General features: G+C 42.3%; 1 protein-coding gene across 2 annotated transcripts in view; it reads left to right on the forward strand.

The window, feature by feature from the left end:
* Window positions 1–27,449, forward strand: part of NR5A2 (nuclear receptor subfamily 5 group A member 2) — a 123,325-nt gene that overhangs the window by 52,156 nt on the left and 43,720 nt on the right. For both annotated transcript variants that reach the window (XM_024213052.2, XM_024213053.2), the window contains exon 6: window positions 17,367–17,486. In XM_024213052.2, coding sequence (XP_024068820.2) covers window positions 17,367–17,486 — 120 coding nt within the window. The remainder of the gene's footprint in view (window positions 1–17,366; window positions 17,487–27,449) is intronic.

A 27,449-nucleotide genomic window follows, 5' to 3' on the forward strand; every position in this document is an offset into this window, starting at 1 on the left:
CAGATGCTTTTTAATAGCATAGATTTGTTTGCTCTTTTACACTTGGATTTTTCAGGAAAAGGGCTAATTTACTCCTAGATGGCTAAATCCTTGGGCAAGTCATTTAACATCCAGAGGCCAGAATCTGATTTCATTTACACCGGTGTAAAATCAGAGTAGCTCCACTTAACAGAATCTACACAGCATCTCAGCTTCCTGATCTGTAAAATGCAGATAATGATACTTTTCTGCCTCACAGGTTGTTGTGAGAGTCAATTACTTAATATTTTCATACCACTCTTTGGAGATGCTAAACAATAGCAAGGTGATAGCTGCCTTACAAGTACAGTACCAAAGATGGACAGTAAGTATTATATGATTGCATGTATTGCTATTACTACTAATGCTAACTCTAATGTTTACTCTTCCCTCGTGGCCAGTGTAGCAGACAATCCTCATTCTCACTTCCATACCATTAATTTTTTATGAAATCCACTCTTCATATCCAGGGTCGGCTCAAGGGTTTTGGCCGCACCAAGCGGCCAAAAAAAAAAAGCCGCGATCGCGATCTGCAGCGGCAATTCGGCAGAAGGTCCTTCGCTCCGAGCGGGAGTGAGGGACCGTCCGCCGAATTGCCTCCGAATAGCTGGACCTGCCACCCCTCTCCGGAGTGGCCACCCCAAGCACCTGCTTGCCAAGCTGGTGCCTGGAGCCGGCCCTGTTCATATCTCCCTCAGCTCTCTAAAATTCCCACCTTGCTTTCCATAACATGGGAGCCATTCATTTCCGCATAGTTAACAACCTTCTTGTTTTGTCTGCTGGTGGTTTCTTCTAACTTGTCATTCTCCTGGAACTTAGTGCAGCCTTTGATACTATGAAGCTCTTTGATTTCCAGAGCTGCCTCCAAAGTTACACAGGCACGTCCAGCTCCTTCCTATCATGGTTCTGCTTCTGTCTAGCTTATCATGCATTCCCTGTCTCTCATGGTGCCTCTTCTCTGCATCAACATCCTTCTGTACAGTATCACAGGATCCTCTACTTTTCTTTAGCTTTTCTCTCTTCTAACCTTGGCTTCCATTTTCACACTGATGATACCCAAGTATACCAATATGGTGACACCTTTAATGATTCCTCCTTGCCCTCCTCCTCCTCTTGTTGTTTTGCCCACAAACTTGTGACCTTATTTTCCTTAAGCCGGTTGCCTTAGGGACATCTTAGGCAACAGGAGCATCCTTACGTACAACTCCTCTTTTTTCTTAACTCAAATATTTATTTGCCTCCACTGTAACGTTGGTGCTATTCTTGACCCTGAAGTTACCATCTCCCACATCTTCTATCACTACTTCCACAACATTGCCCCTGTATAAAACTACCTCAGTTCCAGTTCTTCTGTGAACATCCTCCATGCCATTATCTCCTCTTTCATGGGCTATTGCAGTTTCCTTTGCTTTATCTTCTCCAACTCAGCACACATCCCAATCTCTCTCTCTACTGCTTTCTCTCCACTGATCTATCCCACCACACAATCTGGTTACTGTTAGAGCCTTCTCTTCTGCAGCTGTCAACATCTGAAACAACCTTCCTGTATCTTTTTATTTCATCCTTGTGCTATCTCCTTTCATATCTCAGTTGAGAATATACCTTCTCTCCCCCTCTGCTATAATCTATTACAGTAATTTTATTATTTAACTTTGTAAAGTGCATTGGAGACAATGCAGTATTGTACTATCTGCCTGGATTGCTAAAGCCATAATACAAATGCTATTCTTTCTGTTTCCTATTTTATATCAAGTAGCCATCAGGGCCAACAGAAGAGTTTTGAGGCCCATGTACTTAAAAAACAGCCAAATATGAGCATATTGGAAAATACTTACTGTTGCATGAGCAGATGTGCATCAAAGGAGTTGTGTGGAGGCTGGTAGATGGGGGTGCTATGAAAAAAAAAAGTGTTTTAATTCTTGAAACAGAGAAGGTCCCCAGGCAAACCGTGTGAACTGAGCAATCAAAGATTAAACAACTCTTAAAATATAAATTTGATCATCATATGTCAGACATAATGCTTCACATATAATATATTGATAATTAAACATATAAACAGTATTGTTACAACACTAATGAATCTTTAACGGGAATCCACGTTTTAAATATTTTATAACATACCATTGAGAAGTTAGACATAATTGCCTGTACAATATGTAGATCAACTATAAAAAAATTACGCCATTCCAAGTGATGAGACTATTCTAACTGGAGGTCTGGGTGTTCATAAGAAATGGCATATGTCATCCAATATATGTATGTTCTTTGTGTACTTTATTAAGGTGTAAGGTCTAATCATCTCTTATATATACCCAGGACAAAATTCTGCTCTCCTTTACACTGATGTGATTTCATAGTAACTCCATTGGAATTATGATTACAGTTGAAGTTAGTGGAGTAATTGTAGAATAGTACTGGTATAATTGAGAACAGAATCTAGCATCTTGTGTACAAACCAGTTTTTGGACGATATTGTAGGTGTCACCTGTTTAGTGAGAAAGGTTACATCTCCTTTCCCTTATTCCCTGGCTCTTTCCTATTATCCACACCCCTTGAGTAGCAATAATGAAAATCAAAAGATGCAGAGCCTGATAGACAGGAGAATATACACATAGCAAAATTTAAATTAGAGCCAATTTAAGCATTTCGTGTGTTTTAATGTATGCAAACATTAGCGCTATGGGGCATGCAGCACTTGAAAATACAGAACCCTAAGTGCATAGAGAGGTTATTCTAGTTGTCCATTACCATGACAGAGGTTCTTTCTGAAATTAGCATATCTCTGTTGCACAAGAGATAAATATGTTCTCCATCTTATATTTAGTTGATTGTTAATAGACTATTTCTTATTGCAAAAAATAAATTCTGTTCATACTAGGATGGAGGTCCTCCATAATCTTTCACACTATTAGCAATGCATCTGTATGTGCTGTATTGATTTCTCCCAGGTTTTGATGTTGCTGTTTTCTAATAAATTTCACAAATGAGAACTAATACAGTGGTAAACTTTATATACAGACTACTGAAATAAGTGTCAGCTGCAAAAATGGGGTAGGTGTGAGAAAAGTGATGTAATAACTATCCAATAAATCACCAAGCAGGAGATGAACTTTAAATATTAGAAATCATTTAACATAATGCTAAAACACTTGTGATTCGAATATGTCAACAGGGACCTTAATCAAAGGCTGTTGAAACATATTTTATAATTGCTGATTCAATATATTCAAAAATAAGACTGGGACTTTTCAGCTTGGAAAAGAGACGGCTAAGGGGAGATATGATTGAGGTCTATAAAATGACTGGTGTAGAGAAAGTAGATAAGGCAGTGTTGTTTAGTACTTCTCATAACACAAGAACTAGGGGTCACCAAATGAAATTAATAGGGAGCAGGTTTAAAACAAATAAAAGGAAGTATTTCTTCACACAACGCACAACCTGTGGAACTCCTTGCCAGAGGATGTTGTGAAGGCCAAGACCGTAACAGGGGTTCAAAAAAGAACTAGATAAATTCATGGAGGATAGGTCCATCACTGGCTATTAGCCAGGATGGGCAGGAATGGTGCCCCTAGCCTCTGTTTGCCAGACACTGGGAATGAGCAACAGGGGATGGAACATTGATGATTACCTGTTCTGTTCATTCCCTCTGGGGCACCTGACACTGGCCACTGTTGGAAGACAGGATACTGAGCTAGATGGACCTTTGGTCTGACCCAGTAGGGCCGTTCTTAAATAAAATCACCACCAGTGTTTTAAAATTCACCAAGCTTTGTCCTGTCTTCTGATTCCCAGGAGTACATCATCGTGCATTGTGTAAACTAGTGCAGCCCCAGAGGGCAACAGAGAACCCACTGGGCCTAATTCTGATTTCATTTGTACTGAAGTCAATGGAGTTACACCAGTCTACTAGTGTAAGTGCAATAAGAATCAGACCCATAGTGTTTTCATATTTGGCATGTTGGAAATAGAAGTAGGTCTACTGAAGGGAAGAGAATACTTTCATTACCAGAAACTAATATGCAAAGTATGTAGCTTTAGCAAGATTTTACTAACTATGGGCCCAGCTCTGCATAGCCTTACTGACTTCAATGGAGCCACTCATTGGCGTAAGAATACTCACAGAAGTAAGTTTGCAGGAGCAGGTCCTACGGGCCAGATCCTGTAGAAGGCATCTTCTTGCCTCCTAGTAAAATATGTGCTGGAAAGTATAGTGTTTCTCTTTACCTGTCTTTGTATCCACTTTGATACAGAAAAGTCCCTGCAGTGTAAGCAGAATTTTCAGTTGAAACTCAAAATAACTTTTTTTTTTTTTGTAAAAGAAAAAAAATAAAAGAACCCTAGAAACACACATTTATAATTCATCAAAAATAATGCTGGCTACAAGATACTGAATAATCTACATATACTCTAACATTGATTACAGAGAGAGAAATCTATTTTTCTGAAAAGCCCATACTAGTATTTTAAGTGTTGCATTTGATGCATTATATAATACAAATATACAGCTATGACCTCATTTTAACTTTCAAATCATTTGTGGCTTCCTCTGCATGATTAGAGCTTTTGTTAACTTTTCCTTGGGGGTACAATCTCCAAATCGTGTAGATTCTAAGCATCCATGAGGAACAGAAGTGCCAGCTCTGCAGTCTGGTTGCCATTTGCTGCTCTCCAGGGCCCCTTCTGGCAGTATGTTGTCCTTACACATATATCCCTGTGCTGTACTCTTCCAGGACGAGGGAACCACATGAACGGGGTGCTGTTAATGCCGGTATCTCTGCAAGTTTGCGAGATAAGTATGCAGTTTAGAAATTGCCACACTCTGGCAGTCTCTTGCTGCCTGACCATTGGCCTGTCCCTACTTTACAGCAATCTTATGTGTAGGTGTTCATGGGCCTATCAGAAGGGAGCATGCCACAGAGCCATTGCTCTCCATTTGCACAGTTCCTTCCACCCACTTTCTTCCTTTCTGCCTGTGAAAACTAACCCTAGATTATTAAAGTGAGTATTTGATCCTCAAGTGCAGCTTTATAAAATGCAAAGTCAAAACACAGCTACTATACAAGAGCCCAGTATGTTGCAGCTGACTATACTGTACACATTTTTCTGTACCTTTTTAGAACAGTGGCAGGAGTTTGAATGATCAAAAGACAGTGGTTAGCGGAATAGTCAGCAGCAAGAGTTCTGCATTGCATGTCAGAGTCCTAGGTAGAGCTGTGAATTGGTTTGCTGGGAATTCTGAAAAAAAAAAATCATTTCAGGTCAACCCCAATTTTTCTAAATTCTCAGCATATTGACAAGTCAAAAAACTGATTTGACCCAAAACAAAACATGTTTTTTTTTTTATTGTGAGCATTTTTAAATGTTTGTTTTAAATAAAACTGCAGGAAATTTTGAAAGAAAAAGTAATTTTAAATCAAAGTGTTTCATTTTAAATGTTGAAATGAAATATTTAGACTTCAGAATTTTTTTGATGTGAACAATCTGGCAAAACTGACATGAATTTGCAAAACTTTTTGCTGTTGCTGAATCTGCAGGGTTTTTTTGCCAAAGACATTTCAGCTGAAATTTTTTTCCCCAGCTCTAGTCCTAAGGTCTATTCCTTAGTCCTGCGTCTCATTCCAGGAAGTTGGTAGTGGTTGGGAGCACAGTGGAAACAATGTGTTCAGACACTTACTAAACAAAAAGCATCATACATCACCCTGGAGCAAGGGTGACTTTGGAGGGGATGCTGGCCTCATGTTCCCCTTACTGTTAGCTGAGGGGAAGATATAATGTAGGTGTCACTCTCCAAGTCCTCCACAGACTGAGAGGGGGAAGCCAGGGCTTGGTATTCCAAATGTTTAAACAAAAAAACAGAAAAATATCTTTAAAAGTTTTTGTAAGGCCACCTATGCAGACCATAAATGAGCAGCACCCGGCATACACAAATCATGATAAAATGTACAGTTAACTAGTATATATCTACCAGCGCTGAAATACACTGGAATAGCCATTGCCCTCCTGAGGCTATCCTGGGCCAGATTCACCATTGCCCGCACCTGCTGGAGCCATTCACAGAAGCACCAAGTGGACATAAAATGCTACCAAATCAGAATGGTACCATTTTATGTCTGATACCCACACTGCACTGGTATAAATACAACAGGTGCAGGGCAATGGTGAATTGGCACCCTCGTTTGTAAACATATTTCCTCTCCCTTAATTAGGAGGGGCACTTTTATTGGCAGATAGGTTTCTACTACAGTTCCAAGTAGATGGCTGGAACAATCAGAGTTAATATTAAATTATTTTTTCTTGGACTTTGTAGCACTTTATTGCTGAGCATACAGATAATATCAAACTTTATAATAGTGTTCACTGATTCAGAAAGTTATATGCATTGTCATTTAAAACCACACAGACGACTATACCCTGCATTCAGAAGACAACGCTTTATGCAAGAGTTTTTCACTGTTACGAGCCACCTATCGGGATCTACCAGACCTCTCCCCACCTATGTAACAATTTGTGAGCTACACTTGCATTCCAGGGCAGAAATTGGCCCTTCAAGTGCACTTGTCTTATAAAACTTTGATATGGGGGGATTTGCTTCACTATAGCATAAGAAAATGTAATAACTGCTTTAGCTATAGATCTGCAATGACTTTTGAGTGATCTCCAAACCACTCTTGAAAGAAAGTTCCAGCATCCCTTGAATTTCTGTGCTTCAGGCTGAACAGTTCAGACAGATGTTTAATCACTTCAGATTCACTGGGAAATGGCTATTCAATGGCCGTGGAATTAAAAAGCAGCATTTTGATGTGAATGCTTCAAGTTACTTCTTGACTTTTAGAAACATAAATAAAAACAATTCAACCAAAGCCAACACTTATAACTTTTTTATCATGTCAGTTTTAGATTTTAATTTCAGTCATTAGATACCCTCTTGAATTTTTACTAGAAATAGATCACAAAAATATATTGGCAGTTGAAGCAACTTAAAAAGCAGCTTATGTTTGCATGAAATAGGATCCTCAAAAAAGGAGCTGTAAAATTGGGACGCAGGTTGCATTCTTTAGAAAAAAACTGCAATAATTATAAGTAAAATATATACCTTTACGCAGTGCACAAAAATGTGTAATCCCTGAAAACTCATAAAGGTCATTCATCAAGTTCCAGTTGAAAAACAATTCTTCAAGAGGAAAACTGAAACAGAGCTGAAGTTGTTGATTACAATATGATAAATATTGTGAAGCGCTATTCTAAAAAAGAAGGATACAGTGTGGTTTTGATAAGGTTATAGTGCATTTCAGCAAAACATACACATTTTTCTTCATTTTACTGTTTGCCAGTTTCAGCGTTCTTCTTCAGAGAAAACAAAAGTTTCTAATGATTAACATTCTGTGCTGTGGGAAGTATACACTGTCCAACAATACTACTGTTGTATTGCACTAGCCTCCCTCATCTATAACACCAGCATAGATCATTTTTACGATGAGTAGCCAACATTTTCTAGATAAGTCCTTCCTTTAACTAGACTTGATAAGCATGTGTTATGTATTGCAGTGTCAACAAGGACCTGCTCCTGCTCCACTGAAGTCAATGACAAATTTCCGTTGATTTTTTTGGGAAAGGATTGGGCCTGAATTAGGCAGGAATCCTCAGACAGATCTGATCCTGGAGGTACTGTGATGCCATAATGCTCAGAATCAGATCTTACATTTTTGACAGAAGATGTGTTTACCTAACACACACAAAAAATCCTACACTGGATCCTTTTATGTGCTTTATACTGTGTAAGAGAAATAAACCAAAATGAGTATATATTTAATATATTTCTCACACGTAGCTGTTTTCTAATCATAGTTATCTCATAAAGAGCTCCAAACTTTTATTTAAAAATAGCTTCGAGCCATAAGTAATTTGCCCAAGGTTCCACAGTGAGTCCAGTGGAGGAACTCAGGCATAGAACCAAAGAGTCCTATCTTCATACTTGCATTTGGGTAATTAACAACAATATTAATTTTACTGGACACATTCTGAGCCAGTTCTGAAAACTCTTAAATCCTCATCAGCAAATACAGGGTTGTATCTTACCATCAGCCGGCACGCAGAACACCCATCAGTGGAAGCTCCATGTGCAAATCAATAGTCAAATATAGCCCACCATTAAGCTGGCCATGTTTTTCGTTCAGTATTTTACATGCTAGGTGCTTTCCTCATAAGGCTGATATTTGGTTGTTAAATGCAGAGACTCCCGCTGGAGAAGCAGCTGATAGGCAGCATAGTGGATGTTTTCTGCTGGGTGTTTGTGACAACTATGTATTTCTCTATACTTATAGAAGGAGATGATACAAATGGTCCAAGCAACAAGAGACTCAAAGTTACATCTGGCTCCCGGTTCTCTCACTCTAAGTCTCCCCTTCTAAACTGGGTTTCTAAGAACATCACATGGACAGGGGTTGAGCTGAATTTATTGGAGCTTTAATTCCTAGATCTCTTTACTCCCTTTGAACTCCTGTTGCCATGCTTCATTCCCAGGCACCCACTCACCAGAAGGCAGATGACAAGGACTACACCAGGGTATTCTCTCTCCCCCTTAACTCTAAGCCTGGGGTCAGAGGGTAGCTGGCTCTTTTTTCCTCCCCCATCTAAACCAATGCATAAACTTGCACTGTTAGAAGGATGATGCTCCAGCCTCCATTCTAATCTCTTCCCCAGCCTGTGTGTCCCCACTTCCATGTCAAGGAGAAAAGACACTGCACAGGTCCATGCTTTGGCCACCTCTCACTCTAATTATGTGTAACCTCCTCTATGGCCAGATCATCTTGCTCACTCAGTCCAACCACATCACACACACACACACACAGGGCCGGCTCCAGGGTTTTTGCCGCCCCAAGCGGCAGAAGGAAAAAAAAAAAAGCCGCGATCGCGATCAGCTGTAGCTCCACCGTGCCGCTTTCTTCTTCGGCAGCAGGTCCTTCCCTCCGAGAGGGACCCACCACCAAATTGTGGACGAAGAGCCCAATGTGCCGCCCCTTCCCCTTGGCCGCCCCAAGCACCTGCTTGCTCAGCTGGTGCCCGGAGCCGGCCCTGCACACGCACACACACACACACACACACACACATACACACACGTGTGCACACATACACACTCTTATACTTGAATCCTTCAAGTCTGCATCAAGTTGAGGTTTATCGTCCTTGCCTTCAAGGTTTTACCTGACTTCTACATGTCTTCTCTCCTCTCATCTAATAGTGCAAGTCTATGCACTGGTTTCCATTTCACTTCCTAGTGTGATTCAAGATGATGTTGATATATAAAGTCCTGAACAGTCTGGGGACCAGTTAACCAAGAGACAACCTCTTACCTTTTAGCACACTGACCCTGTTAAAATTTGATGGCATGATCTTACTGTTGGTTCATAGGATTAAAGTTGGTAGGATGAGCAGTATGGCTTTTTCAGCAGAAGGCCCCCCTCATCTTGAGAATCCATTCCATTTATTGGGCCACCAGAATTTGAGACTGGTAGCCATCAGGAAACAATGCTAGTGACACTTACTTAGTTTAGCCCTGGGTTGATTTTGGTTATGGTGGGTTATATGTACACATAACTTCGCTATTAACATACCCATAGAAGTAGTGAGGCCCTTGTGGTTTAGTTGTGCAATTTTTTTAAATCTTTGTATACCAGCACTTAGTTTATTTGTTTATAGGCTTTATACGCATCATCGATCAATCAATCATCTTGTCTTACCATGTTTTTTTTTTTCCAGTGGTGGACTGCGGGGCTAAGTTTATTTCACTTATACTTCACTAACACCAATATCTTATGTGGCTCTTCCCAGTTTACAAAAGCTTACAGGAGTATTCCATAAATGATCATGTCCCGTAAGATGTAGTAGACCACCACCACCTTTAAATTCATCTCTGTGTCCTTCTTATGCAAACTTTATAGCATCTGCTGCTCTACCAGCCTTTCTGATAGATGTCAAAAGAGATGCATCAATTAGGTTCTCTCAAGCATGAACTAATGTGTATTTTGCTTTTTCTCTGCTGATTTTATGGCCCTCGCTCATTAAATTAAAATAGGTGCAGAGTTTGTGAGCCACTGGCAGATGTTCACTGTTGCTAGTTTTATGAATCTTGTACAACAGCAGGAGCAGATTATGTGAAAACATGGGTTTTTTTGTGAATTTGCCATCTCCCAGCACTGATTTTGTAATGAGATGATAAAAACTTGGGAGGTAAGCTTTGATAATGTTAGCTGCTGTTGGATCCTTCTAAAACCAGAAATGCAAAGTGTAGTTTGTTCACAAAAGTTGCTGCCTGCAGCTGAGGTAGACTTTTTTAAAATATATTCTATGAGTAGTTGTATTAATGGAGTCAAGTATTTCGGCCTCTTATCCAGTTATGAGTTGTTACTCATGAAGACTGCATGTTTAAACTTTCTTTCAAAGCTTGTTTTATTATGCGGTAAACAGAGTTAGAGACACAGTAATGTATGACTTGCAATTTATGTTGGAGATTATTATAAGTAGAGCATGGTTTAAATGGTTTTATAATCCTTGTTGTGCAGAGTAGACTCCAGCAAAATGACCACAAAGCAGAGTTTCAGGTATTCAGATGATAGTGGCAGATTCTGAATACAGTTATGCTAGTGTAAATTCCAAGTAATTCCATTCATTTAAAATCTGGCCCATAGGGTACATCTACACAGCAAAAAAAAACCAAAAAAAACACCCACGGCAGCGAATCTCAGAGCCCAAGTCAATTGACAGGTTCCTGGGGCCTGGGCTGTGGGGCTAAAAATAGCCATGTAGACATTCAGACTTGGGCTGGATCCTGGGCTCTACTTTTAGTTCCATAGCAAGAGCCCCATAAACCCAAATCAATTGTCCCAGGCTCTGAGACTCACTGCTGCTGGGGGCGAGGGTGGGTTGCTCTGTAGACATATCCATAGTTTTTTTGGGGGAGTATATGAATGTGGTAATTTACAATCCTCTCTCCAGCTAACATGTTGCTTGGTTGAAATGGCAAGGGGTGTCAAATACATGTTGTGAGCAGAGAAAAAGAAACATTTTTAATATACACTCAGCCTTGCTCTGTGATCTGAACAGAAATGAATTATCATGGCCACACACAGCATCGGGAGCAAGGCTGAGTTTGTGATAGCTCCAGTTTCACTTTGATTAGTAATATATCCATCCACTAAGTCTACTCCTCTTTCTCTCCTCCATCTCTATTGCCAATGGATATGTGAATTGTAGCCGATATTTGAGCGTGCATGTATTAACTTGGCTTGCACACTGTGATTGTAATACTACGGCAAGGGGTCTTTTAACCCATTTAAAACAATTCACATAAAAACACGTTAGAAGAACATTTTTGCTAAATCAAGCACTCAAAAGTTAGGAAATGCCAGAATAAAGGTGGTCTGTGCAACCCTAGTTTGTCCCCTTTGTGCGTATGCATCATGACACAGTCTTTAATTACCTGATCACATACTATTTTTTCCACAGGACCACTGCCTTGTGCAGTGCACAGAATGGATGGTGCTTATTGAATAAGAAACTACTCAATATTTTTTCTACATGTTGTTCAATGTGTGGCCCCAGGCCTTATTTATTGTACATTTATTCAATCTCTGCTCTGAAGACAGAAGTATTAATTTCCTCATGGTGTTTTTTGTGGTGCTCACCACTATAGTATCTAAATACTTCACAAATATTAAAGAATTTATTTTCACAACATGCCTGTGAGATGAAGGAACACTTTACAGATGTGGAACTGAGGCACAGAGAGATTAAGGTCAAAAATATCCACTAATTTTGGTGCACACATTGAGACACCTAGGACCTGTTTTTTCAGAGTACTTACCATAATATAGCACTTTATATGTTCAAAGCACAGCTCCCATTGACTTCAGCTGCAGCTATAAATACTTAGCACTTCTACAAATCAGACCCCAGAATCTCAGCTCAGACACACATAATGAGGAATACACTATTACTAAACACCTGTAAAAAGTCTGGTTCAAATGACTTGGCTAGCATCACATAAGAACTCTGTAGCAGAGGCAGGGATAGAATCCAAATTTCTAGGGCAACATTCACGTGCCTTAACCATGAGACCATCTCTTCTCTGCCCACAATCTCCCACCTCATTCACTACATACCTGCCAATCCACCGCCCACCGGGAATATTAGTTGACAGCTCCGCCATAGACCAGTAGCATGGGTATGTAAATGGCACAGTTCCGAAACTCCTCCAACATCTGGCCCCTTTGTGGTGAGAGGGAGACCCTGGCAAAAATCTACATAATGCATCAGGTTGCAGCCCCTCTTCCATGAGGTTCTGTGCACTTCTCCCCACATCTCCTGATCCTTGCACACTCCATCCACTGCCCCGCATCATGAGACCTCCTCATCAACCTCCTCCTGGCATTGGCCAAGATGGCCATCAATCATACCAGGAGGAGAAAGCTGTATAGGGCAGGGGTGCTCTGCAATTGTGGAGCCTATTTCCAGTCCCTTGTCTGCTCACATCTCCGGGCATAGTTCCTCTGGGCAGTGTCCACTGACTCCTGAGCTCCTTTGAGAAGCAGTGGGTAGTGTCTGGGGCTCTCTGCCCAGTTTCCCCTTCTGGTTCCTAATTTTCAACCTTTAACTTCACTCCCATTCCTGTTTTCTCCTTTGCTGTCCCCAACAATCAACTGTAACCTGGACTTAGTGGCTCCCCCCCTTAATTGAGGAGGTTGGCCTTTAGTTATGAGCAGGCTTAGAACCGCCAGCCCCAGTATTACAAATAGTATGTACCTTCCAAATTCTGCAACAAATGAAGCAGGTATCCTACAGTCAGCAATTTCTTCACTACAGAACCCTCATTCATCCCCAAAGCAGGTCCATCTTGCTCACTGAATGAGGCAGGGTTCTGTGGAAAAAATAGTATGTGATTATGCAATTAAAGGCTGTATCATAATGCATATGCACAACGGGACCAAATTAAGGTTGCACAGGTAACCTGAGTTCTGGCGTTTCCTAACTTTCGAGTGGTTGACTTTGCAATTTTAATAATATTCTTTTAATGTAGACTTTCTGTGTAATATCTTAGGTTTTAAAAAAAACCACAAAATTCCATCATGTGGCATCAAATTGACACCTATATAGGTCATCAGCAGGGCTGGAATCTCTACCACATATCTCTGCCACTTAAACTAACGGAGTAACTGATAACAGTAGTAGGCTGTCATCCTCTGTGAGGAGGATAGCAGGAGATGGCAGTGAGTTTTACAGGTATTGGCTGACAGCAGAGGAATGACAAGACTCAGGAATCCTGGGTTCCACTGACTGTGAAGAGGAATGTGGTCTAGTGAGCACATGCTCTTCTACCCATTCCCCGCCAAGCAACACCCCATTGCTCCATCCTCTTCAACCTGTACCTGTCCCAGTCTTGTCTCTTTCCCGTCCCTGGCTCCTCACGCCAATCCCATTCTCCTCACGTTGCCAGTCCCAGTTCTCACTCCTCAAGCTTCTCACCCCAGTCTCCTTGCCCAGCCATTCCCAGTTCATCCCCTAGTCCCAGTCTCTTTTCCAAGATAGTCCCATTTCCCCCATCCCACCTTTCATCTGATTTGTTTTTCTTGCCCACCCTCACCTCCATTGGCCTCACCCATGTTCCTCATCGCCCCGGCTCCCCAGGTAGGTCCAGCTGTTGTCCCTCTGCATTTGAATCAGGCAGCTTTCTCCACATTGCCTGTGCCCAGCAGAGGAGTCACTGAGAGCACAGAATAGATGGCCTCCCTGCTCTCAGTTCATGTTCCCAGACTCAGAGCTGGCATGGCCAGCAACACCCCAGCACTGCAATTGCAGCAGAATCCCTGCTCAGCACTAGGCTGGAACATGCCGAGTACAGACAGAATCTTCAGGAAATTTAGCTGCTAAAAATCTGAAAGGTCTGTACTGAGCATATGTGACCTGCAATTCTCCAAAGACTTCTAACTTGACCAAATTTGGGCAGATTTTCACGGGGCTGGAAAAAGATACATCCCTGATACAAAGGTTGAAATTCAAGTCCCTGCTCCAAAGCCTGGGAGAGCTAGAGGTTCTCAATGAAAAGGTCGCCAGGATTTTTTTTAACAGGGGAAGAACAAAGCATTTTTCCCTAGTTTCATTCTTGGAAATTGATTGAACTGTTTTGGCTGAAACTTTCCACAGCAATTCAGACTGAGACAGACAACCACCATGGACAATTTCATCCCAAATGGATAAAATTTCACAAAATTATAAGCAACTGAAAACAGGAACTTATAATGGGAGGTGTCAGGCAACCTTAATAATAGGCAGCACTACTAGCCCTACTTATAATAAAAGTTTTCAGTTTCTTAGGCTAAGCAAATGATACAAATAGTACCACTCTGTTGGCTGTAGCCTAAATCTGAAAGGGTGCAACTGATAAAAAGTTCGAGTCCTAGAAGTTAAAAATTGAAAAGACCTATTACATCACCTACTTTAGCTGTCCAGTTATGCAGGATTGTTCCCTGAAATACATTTTTCTAGTGCTTTTCCCAGTCTAGTTTTAAATGTATCAAATTGTGGGGTGTCCACCGCTTCCTTTGGAAGGCTGTTTTGCAGCCTAATAGGTCTGTCTCTCAGAAATTGTTTTAGGTAAATATTCAGCTTAAATTTTCCCTTCTGTAATTTTGTTTTATTTCTCTGAATTATTAATATTTTAATTATCTTCAGTTCCTATCCATCAGTGGTGATTACAGCCTTTACATATTTGTTGAATCTTATCATGCTTCCCATTTAAGTGTTGCCCAGCAAAGCTACTGTAAAAATATGTATTCTTTTAGGGCATAATCATGCAGTATCCAAAGCAAGCAAAATTTCACTTTGTGTCAGTAGGACTATTGCTTGTAATGAGACTGTAGGGTCAGGCCTTTAATCATTCCTTAAAAGTCAGACTCTCCACCCCCTGATAATTGTGCTGCTTTTATATGATTCCCCTGCAATTTCTCACTCTTTTCCTGGTAAAAAAAAAAAAAGTCCAAAACTAAAACACAATATTCCAGTTGCAGTCACACCATTTTCACTGAGAGATACAGTTGCTGGGATCATCCTGTTCCATAAGACGGTGTCTCTTTATATAAGCAACCCAAACTGCATTGCATATATACACACATTGTACTGCAAACCACCTGTTTGCAGCCTCATACTGCAAACTACTTCTTTGCAGCCATATCATATTTTAAGGTTTTCTCTCTAATTTGCTATTTGCTATTATCACTCATTCTGGCAAACCACTTTTAGCACATGCTGTTTTCCCTTCATTTTAATGGTAGTTGGAGCAAGCCTTTTGTATTATTCAACTTTCAGTACTGTGCAGTATGCCCCCACTTCTTGAGCATTAATAAAGTATTAAATATGGTTCCATTATTCTCTAGATGTTTTACAATATTTTTCTCAATATGTTCCAAGTATAGAAATAAGATTAACAATGTGGCAATAAAGTATGATCACTCATTTTTTTGAAGCTTCATCTAGGACTATTATACAGTCTTATTACAATTGCACGTCTATGGCTGTTTATGTTGTATCATCTATGTCATCTGGACCAATTTCTATAAGAAAAACACTGACATTGTGTCAAGTATCAGAGGGGTAGCCGTGTTAGTCTGGATTTGTAAAAAGCGACAAAGAGTCCTGTGGCACCTTATAGACTAACAGACGTATTGGAGCATAAGCTTTTGTGGGTGAATACCCACTTCGTCAGTGCACTTTACCTGCATTTTTCTCTCAAAAGGATTATTTTTCACTGGTCCCACTACCTAATGCCATAGCATTGGTTTAGTTTGTGTCATGTCTGTATATTCAGACTAAGTTTTTTCAAAAATTAGTGCTCCTAAATCCATAGCCTGAATTTCAAAAGTGCTAAGCACATAGCAACACCTATTGATTTCAAATGTTCAGCACGTTTGGATTAAGTTGCCTAAACAATTTAGGAACCTAAATTCAGGAATCCATTTTGAAAATCTTGGTTTCAGTATACAGTAGCACCATGAATCCTCTAGGTTCATTCTGGCACTGTTTACTCTCTGTATTCAGTAAGGTGTACTACTCACTGGAAATTTACCCCTTATTTTGCATGTTTTTTCTTCTCCTCTCTTTTGGGAGAAGACAGACTCCTTTAATCTCAGTCTCTTCCAGTCTGTTCTCTGACTCAGATTATAATTGCTGCAATTGCTATGTTTCAATGCCTGGACAATATTCTGGGAGGTCAGAATCAGGACTAGTGTCAGATATGCGTCTGGTATTACCAGATTCAGTCAGTGATACAGCTCTTACTACTGTACAAATCTCTGACTACTGCTTGTACATACATTTTCTTCTCCTGCCTGAGACCATCCTGTTCCATTTTGTTTCTAGAAGTAAACTCTGAAGAGGAAGCATCCTTCCTTTTTCAGTGTAACACCAGCACTGATGGAGGCAGTATTTACACTTCTTACTGGAACTAATCCTGGATTTGGGCTTGTCAATGCATCTGGGATTTTGATACTTTTCTGCTGATTCTCCAGTACGTCTAAAGAGTGAGGCTCAGTGGCAGGGAGCGTGGAGAAGCTTGCACTAGCACTGTATTTTCTGTGCATGTTCTGTGGGTCAAATAAGATCCACACCCCAAAGCTGTTTTTTTTTTTTTTTGTCAGAAGCTCTAAAATTCTTTAATTACTTCTTTTAAAGCGTGTGTCAAGCTCAGTTATTCAATTTATATTAATCCATGGTGAAAGCTTCAGTTTAAAAGAACATTGCCCTAATAACATAATAGGCATATAATAATATTCAGCTCTTCTCCAGAGCTTTTCACTCATAGATCTCAAAGCAGTCTAAAGGAAAGTGAGTATCATCTACATTTTGCAGATAGGGAAATTGCGGCATGAGGTCACGCAGCAGGCTAGTGGTTGAGCAAGGAAAAGAATGCTGATCTCCTGAGATAAGCAGCTAAAATGGAAAAATAAAATTAATTGCTCCTAGTGGTCAGTGGGCATTTCACCCGGTGTCCGGTATAATTTGGTTATTAGTGCTCATGAATCACCTTATTCTAGCAGTTAATCAGTTATAAATATTCTACTTAACCATAGATTGTGCCATCTATTGACAAAGGCCTATTAGCTGTGATATCAATGTTCTGACACCAATAATTATTGACATCACTTCAGTTCTCATAACATTAAATCTGAATATCTGAAACTTAACCAGACAACTAAAAAGGGTGGTATGCTACCCTCTTCTCCTTCAGCAATCTGTGCAATATGAGTTTTGTAAGAGTTATTACCAAAGTAATACTATCAATTTTTCTGTTTGGTTTACAGGTTGATGACCAAATGAAGCTGCTTCAGAATTGCTGGAGTGAACTCTTAATTCTAGATCACATTTACCGGCAAGTGGTACATGGGAAAGAAGGCTCTATCCTTCTAGTTACTGGGCAACAAGTGAGTGTGCAGACTCCAAGAGGTGTTGTTTTTTTATTAATGATCTTCAAAATAGCAGGAGTTTAACTAGGTCAGAAGCACTCGTGTTCTGAAATAGAGAGATTGGCTACAAATAATGTAGATAAAATGACTTGTGCACTCTGTTCCTAGTCCAATGATCACCGTTAAACTTATAAAAGCAGATATAATCATAAGCACTTTGCTTTTCCAATCTACTTGTATACCACTATGATTGAAAGAGAGTAGATCAGAAGTGTCTCAAGAAGTTTTATTTTCTAGGGCTAAGATGGTTTCTGACAAAAAACTACGGTTTAGATCTGAGCAATAAAAGTTTATTTTTCTTTGAGAATTCTGGTTTACTCAAAATAATCGCTGGTCAGTTGAAAAGTTCCTTGCAGATATTACCCAGTGTTGCTAAACAGCCTCTCAAAGAGTTGATTGTCTCCAGGCATCAGAGGTATAGTCTGTCTGACACAGCAAAAAGCAGTCTAAATTATGAAATGAGGAAAATTGTGGGAAAATCTAAATAATATAGAAAGCTTTGAATCATTTATAATTTCCAAAAGCACAATGGGCTTGACAATGAAAATAAGAACCTTATTCATAGAATACATATTCAGACTTTAATGGAACAAAATCCAAGTATCAGTGAGAGGTAGAGTGTGCCTGTACATTTGCTTCCTGATTCAAAATGAAAACAAATGATGGTCCACTGGTATTTAAGTAACTGCAAACTATACTCCTGAGGGAATTCTGTGCTACTCCGCATGCGCAGAATTTATGTCCACCACAGATTTCTTTGCTTCCCTGCAGAAAAATGACTTTCTGACAGGGAAGCAAAGGAAAGACACAAGAGCGGTCATGTTTCCAGTGCCCAGGCTGCTGGCAGAGAGGTAAATCACTGTGGGGCAGGGGGCAGGACTGGGGAAGACCTGGCTGGTGGCTCCTACCCTTGCCTGGAGTCAGCTGCTAGTCCCGGCTGGGGAGGATGGGACTTCCTCTTCCCCTGCACGGCATCCAGGGTTGGGTCAGACCCACCCCCAGATTTCTTCCCCAGCTGCAGGAAGCTCTGCAAATTTTGCCCCCCACCCCCTGCTTCCTGTACCCATCACTGCTCAGCTGCAGTGGGAGGGATCCCTGTACAGGGATCTGCTCCCACATCTGCCCAACCCCCGTGCATCCAGACCCCCTAATATACAGACCCTCCCGCTGAGCCTTACCCCACACACACACTCAACCCCCTTCCCCCACGATGAGCCCACTCCCCTGGCACCTGGACCATCCCGACAAGCCACCTGCACTCAGATCCCCACCCACCAAGCACCAACCAGCTGCACCTGGATCCCCACCCCACTGAGCCCCACTCCCCAGCATCAGGACCCTCCACTAAGCCCCCTCTACCCAGACCCCCATCCACTGATCCCCAACCACCTTCACCTGGACCCCCCTGCAGAGTCCCATTACTGTTGCACCCAGAACCCCCCCGACAAGCCTCTGTGCATCCAAATCACCCCCCGCACCCGGATCCCCCACTGAGCTGCCCACACCCAGATTGCCCCACACAGAACCCTCTCAACCCACACCTCAATCCTCCCCACACTAAGCCCCTCCACACTTGGATCCTGCCATGCTGAACCTGCCTGCTCACACCTGATATGGAGGGGCAAGACCCTGGGGTGTTCTGGGGCAGTCCCGATCCTTGCGCTGTGTCACGGTTGGGTGCAGCCTCACCGCCGAGTCCGTGTCCCAGGTGGGAGCTGCACAGTGACCTCCTACCCCTGTGTGGCCAGTGGCCTGTGCTCCCCAAAGCCATTGTGGAGCCTCCACATTTATTTGACAAATAAAATTCACAGAATTTTGCAGAATTTTAAAATATTGTATGCAGAATTTTTATTTTTTTGGCACAGAATGCCCTCAGGAGTCAAACTAAGCTGCCTAGATTGATATGCACTATGGGAAACAACTCCTTTTTCTAACTACAGAAATACATCATGCATGTGTCTATGCTGTGCAAAATTCGCTTAGAGACTTAGTCATAATTTTACGAATGGAGGCCCATTTCCCTATGCTCAGAAGAAGCGTTCTAAGCTTATCAAAGGTCAGAGAAGCGACCCTTCCCACTTACTATTAGCAAGTTTATTTACATGGTCTAGTGGTGCTAGAACAGGACTGGGAAGCCACACTGCTCCCACATTCTAATCTTGGCTAATCCTGATGCCCTTTGCAGCATTTGGCAAATAACTTAATGTCCCTAGGCCAAGATTCTGCCCCACACTGACACCAGCTGAAATGAGTGGAATTACTCTGGATTTATATTGGTGTCAGTGAAAGCAAAGTTGATCCTCTGTTTCCCCATCTGCAAAATGAAGATAATAGTAGCGGCTTACCTACCACACAAGGATGCTTATGATTTTTATGTTTATAATTCTCTTTCAAAATGGAAAATGCTACCTGTTACTATGAGCACATTGGCAGTTGTAGTAAATTAATGTCTAATTTATTTTATGATTTACTTATTCCCTTGCATTGCATCCATTTATGTGCAATAGTAATTTCTTACTGCCTTGGCCACTTTTAGCCTGTATTTAAAAAAAAAAAAAGATGTGCATGTGATACAAAGAAAGCAGAACATTTCGTGACTATTGGACAATAATGCACAGCAGGCAGTGTAATAATTGCATTGCTTACAAATTATCAGAGTTGCTTGGAAATTTTATTTTTCCAGGCAAAACTACAGTCTCAAACTAAATCAAAATATGACTAAACTGGACTGGTTGCATCCATTTTTGCCCCACCACTGACAAGCTGGTATAATATGTCCTCTTTTCAAACCCAATTTCACCTACATATCTTCCAGCATTAGTCCTGCATTAGTTGTTGCAGGCACCCTCAGCATCCCCTTCAAGAGTGTCCCCTCATCCATTGAACACACTTCCTTCAGCTTGAAATGTTCAGAGAATAGAGGGACCCACCTTGCAAGAACAAAAACAACCAATTCCAGTGCCTCTCCTTATGGATGGGCTACTGCTCACTTCACTTGTGCTGAGAACTCACTTAGTCTCCACTTCATCTCCTAAAGACTTTCATTGAGAAGTAGAGATGAATAACAGCTAGATCAAATAGGCTATCCAAAAATAACAGCAGTCTGAGACAGCTGGTAATAAGACAGTAAATAGTCTGAAATGAAACACACAGCTGGTAGATTCTAGGTATACAGTCTCATCCTACTCTGATCACCATCAATATTGAGTCAAATTCATAGCTAGTGGAAGTGCGCGCTACTCCATTGACTGTGCCTGCTTCTGCTAGTGACCTATCCACTGGAACATTAGCAGGGAACCATGGAACTGGTCTAACTATGCCAATAAGTAATTTGCCACTTGCAATTTTAAAACACTCAGTTTAAAAGGCCATGTATTTAAATGAAATTCAGGCCTAAAAGTTCAGGAGTAAAATAAACTATTGTACAGAGAGGCTAGCTGAGTGTTCTAAGCATCAGGTTTAAAATATCCAGACTTGCTAGAACCACAAGTTCAAATCCTGGCAGGATAAACTCATCCCATTTACATCTGAGAGAGATAAACTGAAACTATGGCTTACTATGCAGGGAGAATTTTTGATGGAAAGCTTAGAAACTGTCTGTCAGTTTACTTGATTCTAAAGATCCCACCGTGTTTTTAGTAATTCTGGGACGCCGATGTCCTAGACCAAAATACCTCCAACCTCTGCTATTGTGCAGCATGCTGTGTGCTTGTTGATTGCTGCCCGGCTCCCAAGATGTAATGCTGTGCCTCAGTTTCCCCAACAGTAAAATGCAGATAATGCCTACATCACATCAATAATGCCTACATTAAGTAATTGTCATGACATTAAATTGCTCAATGTCTGGAAAGTACTTTGAGTCATTTGACTGAGAAGCGCTATGGATATTATTTATCATTATCATCCTAACTATAAGCAAGATTATAGGGCAACATACAAGCTTTCAAGAGAAATGTTTGAGCTTCTGGCTGTCATTAACTTTAAATACAAACCCATCGTTCTTGGTAAATGAAGTCCTATATAGTCTTCTTTGTTAACTTGGAGACATTAAGAGCTAGACTGTGACTAGCCCTGCAAGGTAATAAAGTTAAGAGAGCCCAGAAAGCCTTCCTCCTTGCACCTTTGCCCATGAGCTGGTTATAATCATAGCCATTATGCTCTCATAGGGGAAGGACCGCTCCTGGCTAGTGATGCCAACCTTCTCCAAAAGCCATGGGAAGAGCAGGATGAACAAGTGTCATAAACTTCACCTACTCCACCCCAGCCAGCAGAACTGGGCCAGTTGCATGAAGCACACTCTGCACCCTTTCACAGGCATCGAATCAAGTACAGTATGTCTAGGGGCTCCAGTTGGAGTGCTGCACAGCTGTACTTCCCTCTTTTCAGCTACATTCCAGCCCTTGATAGGAAAAAGCATAGTCAGTGGCAAAGCAGCAAGCACTGAGGCTTGCACAGAAAGGCCTTGTTTTATTTATTTAGCTGACTAGAGTCTCATAAATAAGGTGTGTGTGTGTGTGTGTGTGTGTGTGTGTTTCAAGAAAGCACTTTTTCAGATCATTACGGTCCCTCAGCAGTTCCTCACAGATGAGTTCCTTTCTGTGCATGTTTCCTTTTCTGTACTAAGTGCTGCCCCTCAGCAACAGTAATTACCATTTCAAAAGGAAATAAACTAGCACAAGTGCATTTTACATCTCTCCAAATTTCATAACACAAAACAACCAAGGAATGATTTGCACTGTATTAGTTAATTGTAAATTATTGCCACATTGCTTTCCATGTTCCAGGTTTCAGAGGCTAACCGCGTGGTATAGGATGGTAACAAACCATTTCCCATTAAAGAGAAACTTTAATTTCTCCAGGGTTATGTGCTATCCTACTGGATTCTCTACATAACAATCTGCTGCCATTTTTCTTTCTAAGCAGAAACCCCCCCCCCCCCCAACCCATATTCACCCATCCAACCCTCCCCGTGCTCCCTGACTGCCCCCCGGGACTCCCCTCACCATGCCCATGCCGGTCAGATGCTGGCTCCATGTGTAGGCAAAACAGGCTGCTGGGCTGCAGGCAGCGGGGGGGAGCAGGGGAGAGGCTCTGGCTGCTGGAAGCCAATGGGAGCGGCTCAATCAGGCCCAGCGGCCAATCAGCCGCGCCGCACTCTGCATGGAAGGGAGGGAGGGAGGGGGGGGGAAAAATCCCGGACCTTTTAACTTTGTTACCAATTCCTCCTGGACGCCTATTTAAAGACGCAAAAGCCGGACATGTCCAGGAAAATACGGACGGATGGTAACCCTACATTCATTGAACTTGGTGATCAGTGAGGCAGCATCAGCTTCTAGTGAGGCTGCTGAATTTTTTAATAGAATTCAAAGCATCTATGTATTTTTCTCTGCATCAACTCATCAATGGCAAATTTTGAAGCAACATCTGGGAACATCCTCTCTGACACTGAAACCACTGAGTGCCACGCGATGGGAAAGTCACGTGGAGGCGATAAAGCCTATCAAACACCAAATTGGGAAGATAGATGATACCATAGTTGCCATTATGGAGGATAATGCTATGAGAGGAACTGTTCATAGGAGAACAGTGGCAGAGGGAAATGGAATCACCAGAAACATACATAACTTAAAATTTCTGTGTGGCTTTGTGTTGTGGCATGACATACTGTTTGAAATAAATGTTGTAAGCAAGAGACTCCAAGGTATTGACCTTGATATATCTGGCGCAATGGAACAACAGGACAAAGCAAAGTCATACCTACAGTCTTACCGATCAGATGAGGGATTTCAAAACGTTCTGAAGAGTGCACAGAAGTTGGCAGAGGAACTTCACACTGAAGCTATTTTCCCACCCATTCAAGAATACAAGAGTCACTGAAGATGACGACATTTTGATTACGAGCCACGGGATAATCCCATAAGAGACTCCAAACAACAATTCAAAGTTGAATTCTTTAACCAGGTGCTAGATTGTGCAATACAGTCAGCTGAAGAATGTTTCATGCAGCTCAAGGAACACCGCAGTATATTTGGGATGTTGTATGATATTCCAAAACTCCTCACTATACCTGAAGACGACCTACACCAGCAATGCAGGGCACTAGAGACAGTGTTGACACATGATGACATGCACGATATTGATGAGAGTGATTTAGGTGATGAACTGAAAGCCCTTTCAAGATACATTTCAGCAGGATCAACTCCAAAGGCTGTTCTGGAATATATGTGCACAAATAAGATGACCACCCTCTTTCCAAATGCTTTTGTTGCTCTGCGCATACTTCTAACACTTCCTGTAACAGTTGCCAGTGGAGAACGCAGCTTCTACAAGCTGAAGTTAATAAAAACACATCTATGCTCCACAATGACACAGGAGAGGCTGGTCGGCCTTGCAACCATCTCAATAGAGCATGAGCTGGCCCAGACTGTGGACCTTCAGGAAGCAGTTCAAATCTTTGCCTCCAAGAAGGCACGGAAAGCACCACTTTGATTATTCAAACATAAAAATGCCAGTGTTCACTATGCAGACAAGAAAAGTTACATTTGCTGTTCAGGTGTTTGAAAGTTAAGTGTTACTTAAAATTTTTGAACAAGGCATTTTAAGTTGTTAGTTCTCCTTTATTGGGGTAGAAAGCAGAGCAGTACCATGAGAGAAGTAGAATAGGAAGAAGGCAGAATTGAGACCTTTCAAATTTTTGGCCCAAGCGAGGGGACATGGGGGCGTCATTTGAGCTCCCTGCCTCAGGTGCCAAAATGTTGTGGGCAAGCCCTGAGTAAAATCCTCTGCTTTTTTAGTATGGTGTTACAAATCTAGTTGAGTTCCCCCTCTTGGACATTCATCAGACAGCTGTGAGGGAATCAAACTACTGTATCCTGTGTGCTTTAAGCCTCTGGAACCTTAACAGAGTCGACAGGCTGCCACTAGCTTGGGGTCTTCAGGCACACTCTTCGGATGCAGATCCTCTTGTCTAGCACCTCATCCTGAGAGCTGAGACTTTGTGGTCCAACTGCCAAGACCCTGGGACCAATACTGACCATTCCCTCAGATTCTCCTGTAGCTTAAACACACTGTCTCCCAGAACTCCAGTTTTGTGGGTGATCTGGGTCCACAGGTTAACTCTTCTAAGGTTCATGAGAGGCATAACACAACACAGACAGATTTTGCACAGATTTCTAAAACTATCATTCTTCCTTTAAAAACACAAGAAATGCACACATCTATATAAAAATAATGAACTCTATACACTGTGACAAAGTTCCTCCTCTATCTTGGTGGGTCCTGCGCTTATTGGCGGATTTTCTTGCCTCAGAGATTCGCCATGTGGGTTGGGAAACAGCCCAGAGACCTTCCCCTCTGGAAGAACCCACAGTACAGGTCAATTGGGAGGTTTGGGGGGAACCCAGGCCCGCCCTCTACTCCGGGTTCCAGCCCAGGGCCGTTGGACTGCAGCTGTCTATAGTTCCTCCTGTAACAGCTGCATGACAGCTACAACTCCCTGGGCTACTTCCCCATGGCATCCTCCAAACACCTTCCTTATTCTCACCACAGGATCTTCCTCCTGGTGTCTGATAACGCTTGTGCTCCTCAGTCCTCCAGCAGCACACCCTCTCACTCTCAGCTCCTTGCGCCTCTTGCTCCCAGGTCCTTACACTCGCACCACAAACTGAAGTGAGCTCCTTTTTAAAACCCAGGTGCCCTGATTAGCCTGCCTTAATTGATTCTAGCAGCTGCTTCTTAATTGGCTCCAGGTGTCCTAATTAGCCTGCCTGCCTTAACTGGCTCTAGCAGGTTCCTGATTACTCTAGTGCAGCCCCTGCTCTGGTCACTCAGGGAACAGAAAACTACTCATCCAGTGACCAGTATATTTGCCCTCTACCAGACTCCTGTACCCCACTGGTCTGGGTCTGTCACAACACATTTCCCTGCCTCAATTTCTTCACCACTCTATGGCATTCTTTGGGCTGAGGTGTCCTCTGGGCATATCCAGGATACTTCTGCTGCAGCTCATGGCTTGACTTCTGAACCAGGGAGAGTCTCACTTTCTCTGACGTTATTTGTTCAAGCAGCTGAGCAGAGAGCTCTCCCCCCCCCCCCAAAGCTATGAAAGCATGCCCGACTCATCTCTTCCTACCTAAACCTTCCTGTCTCTCTCGCTCTGCGTCCCTTTAGTGTATATGTCCCAACAACAACAACAACAACAGGTCCTTTGTTCTGCTTCTGGGGATTTTCCACTGCTCTAAATGCCAGTCCCCAGTTGAGGGGTTGGAAAAAACTGGTTCTCCTTGCATCAGCCAACCTTCTTAGCATACCTATTATGCGGACAGAGTACAATCATTATGGTTAACTACTCTCCATCATCCCTAGTCTGGTCTGTATGTGCTACAGGCCCTGTCAGCACATGGTGAATTCCACATTTACATAGAGGTATTCCAAAATACAATATTTTCATAAGAACAATTCCAGAGTACCAGTCTTAATTCATAAAATTGTACAGACAGATTACCTCAGACAGGGCCGGCTCCAGGCACCAGCTTGCCAAGCAGGTGCTTGGGGCGGCCACTCCGGAGAGGGGCGGCACGTCCAGCTATTCAGCAGCAATTCGGTGGACAGTCCCTCACTCCGGCTCAGAGCGAAGGACCTCCCGCCGAATTGCCGCCGCAGATCACGATCGCAGCTTTTTTTTTTTTTTTTTTTTGGCTGCTTGGGGCGGCCAAAACCCTGGAGCCGGCCCTGACCCCAGATCACCACATTTGGTCAAATCAATTCAGATAAAAAGCAATGAGTCACAACTTTGCCTAAAACTCAGACTTTTTTGAGATATTTTTTAAAATTTTTGACTGGTTGGCCAATTGACTGAAACAGGTCACATGATTGTCTATCCCCAATTGGGTTTGTGTAGGATTTGGGACAAGGTGAATACAAACAGTGTATAGCAATGATTGTTTTGTTGTTCGGTTTATTGTCCTCTTGTGTTCAGGTTTGCCCAAATCTCATCTGATCTAACTATCTCTGACCAAAAGGGAAGGAAAAAACAGAACCATAACCCACATATTTAAAACAGTTAGGTTTGTCCTTAACAGTCTTTCATCTCTGATGATAAAATGGGGTGTTCATTCTAGTTGTGCTAAAAGTTTACAGTGACACTCCAAATTACACAAAACTCACCAGACTGCAGGCTTAATCACAAATGCCAAATTCAGGTTCGTCTAAAGGTTTGCTAAGGATCCTGAACCTTTCAAGTAACCCTGCCCAAGATTTTCAGCAATCTTGGCATGATTAGTGTTTGCTTAGGAGGCTTTGCTATATTATGCATTCAATACAAAACCAATTTACTACTGAGATTTTGAGTTTGAATCTAAAACAAAAAAATATATAGGGATGAGGATCCTCACAGCAAAGAGAACACCTTCTATTAATCCCTGTGAACCAAAATTGCTGAATTTCACATATAGTTTTAACACCTAGACCCTTCCTTGGGAAATGTTTTCCTTTCTCATTCTTTAATATAGTGTTTCCAGAAAGCAGGGCCGGTGCAACCTATTAGGTGACCTAGGCGGTCGCCTAGGGCGCTAGCATTTGGGGGGCGGCATTTTCTTCGGCGGCGACCGCAGCGGCCGGATCTTCGGCCGCTCCGGTCGGCGGCGGCATTTAGGCGGAGGGAGCTGGGGTAGGGGGGCGCAGGGAGGGCCGCCTGCAGCAACTAAGGGGGGCGCGGCACGCAGGGGAACTCCCTGCCCCAGTTCACCTCTGCTCCATCTCCTACCCTGAGCACGCCGCCCCGCTCTGCTTCTCTCCCTCCCAGGCTTGCGGTGCCAAACAGCTGATTGGTGCTGCAAGCCTGGGAGGCGGGAGAAGTGGAGCAGCGACGGCGTGCTCGGGGAGGAGGCGGAGCAGAGGTGAGCTGGGGTGGGGAGCTGCCGC

This window comes from Terrapene carolina, unplaced genomic scaffold (genome assembly GCF_002925995.2).
Source record: "Terrapene carolina triunguis isolate 2854851 unplaced genomic scaffold, T_m_triunguis-2.0 Scaffold211, whole genome shotgun sequence".
Taxonomy (NCBI): Eukaryota; Metazoa; Chordata; order Testudines; family Emydidae; genus Terrapene; species Terrapene triunguis.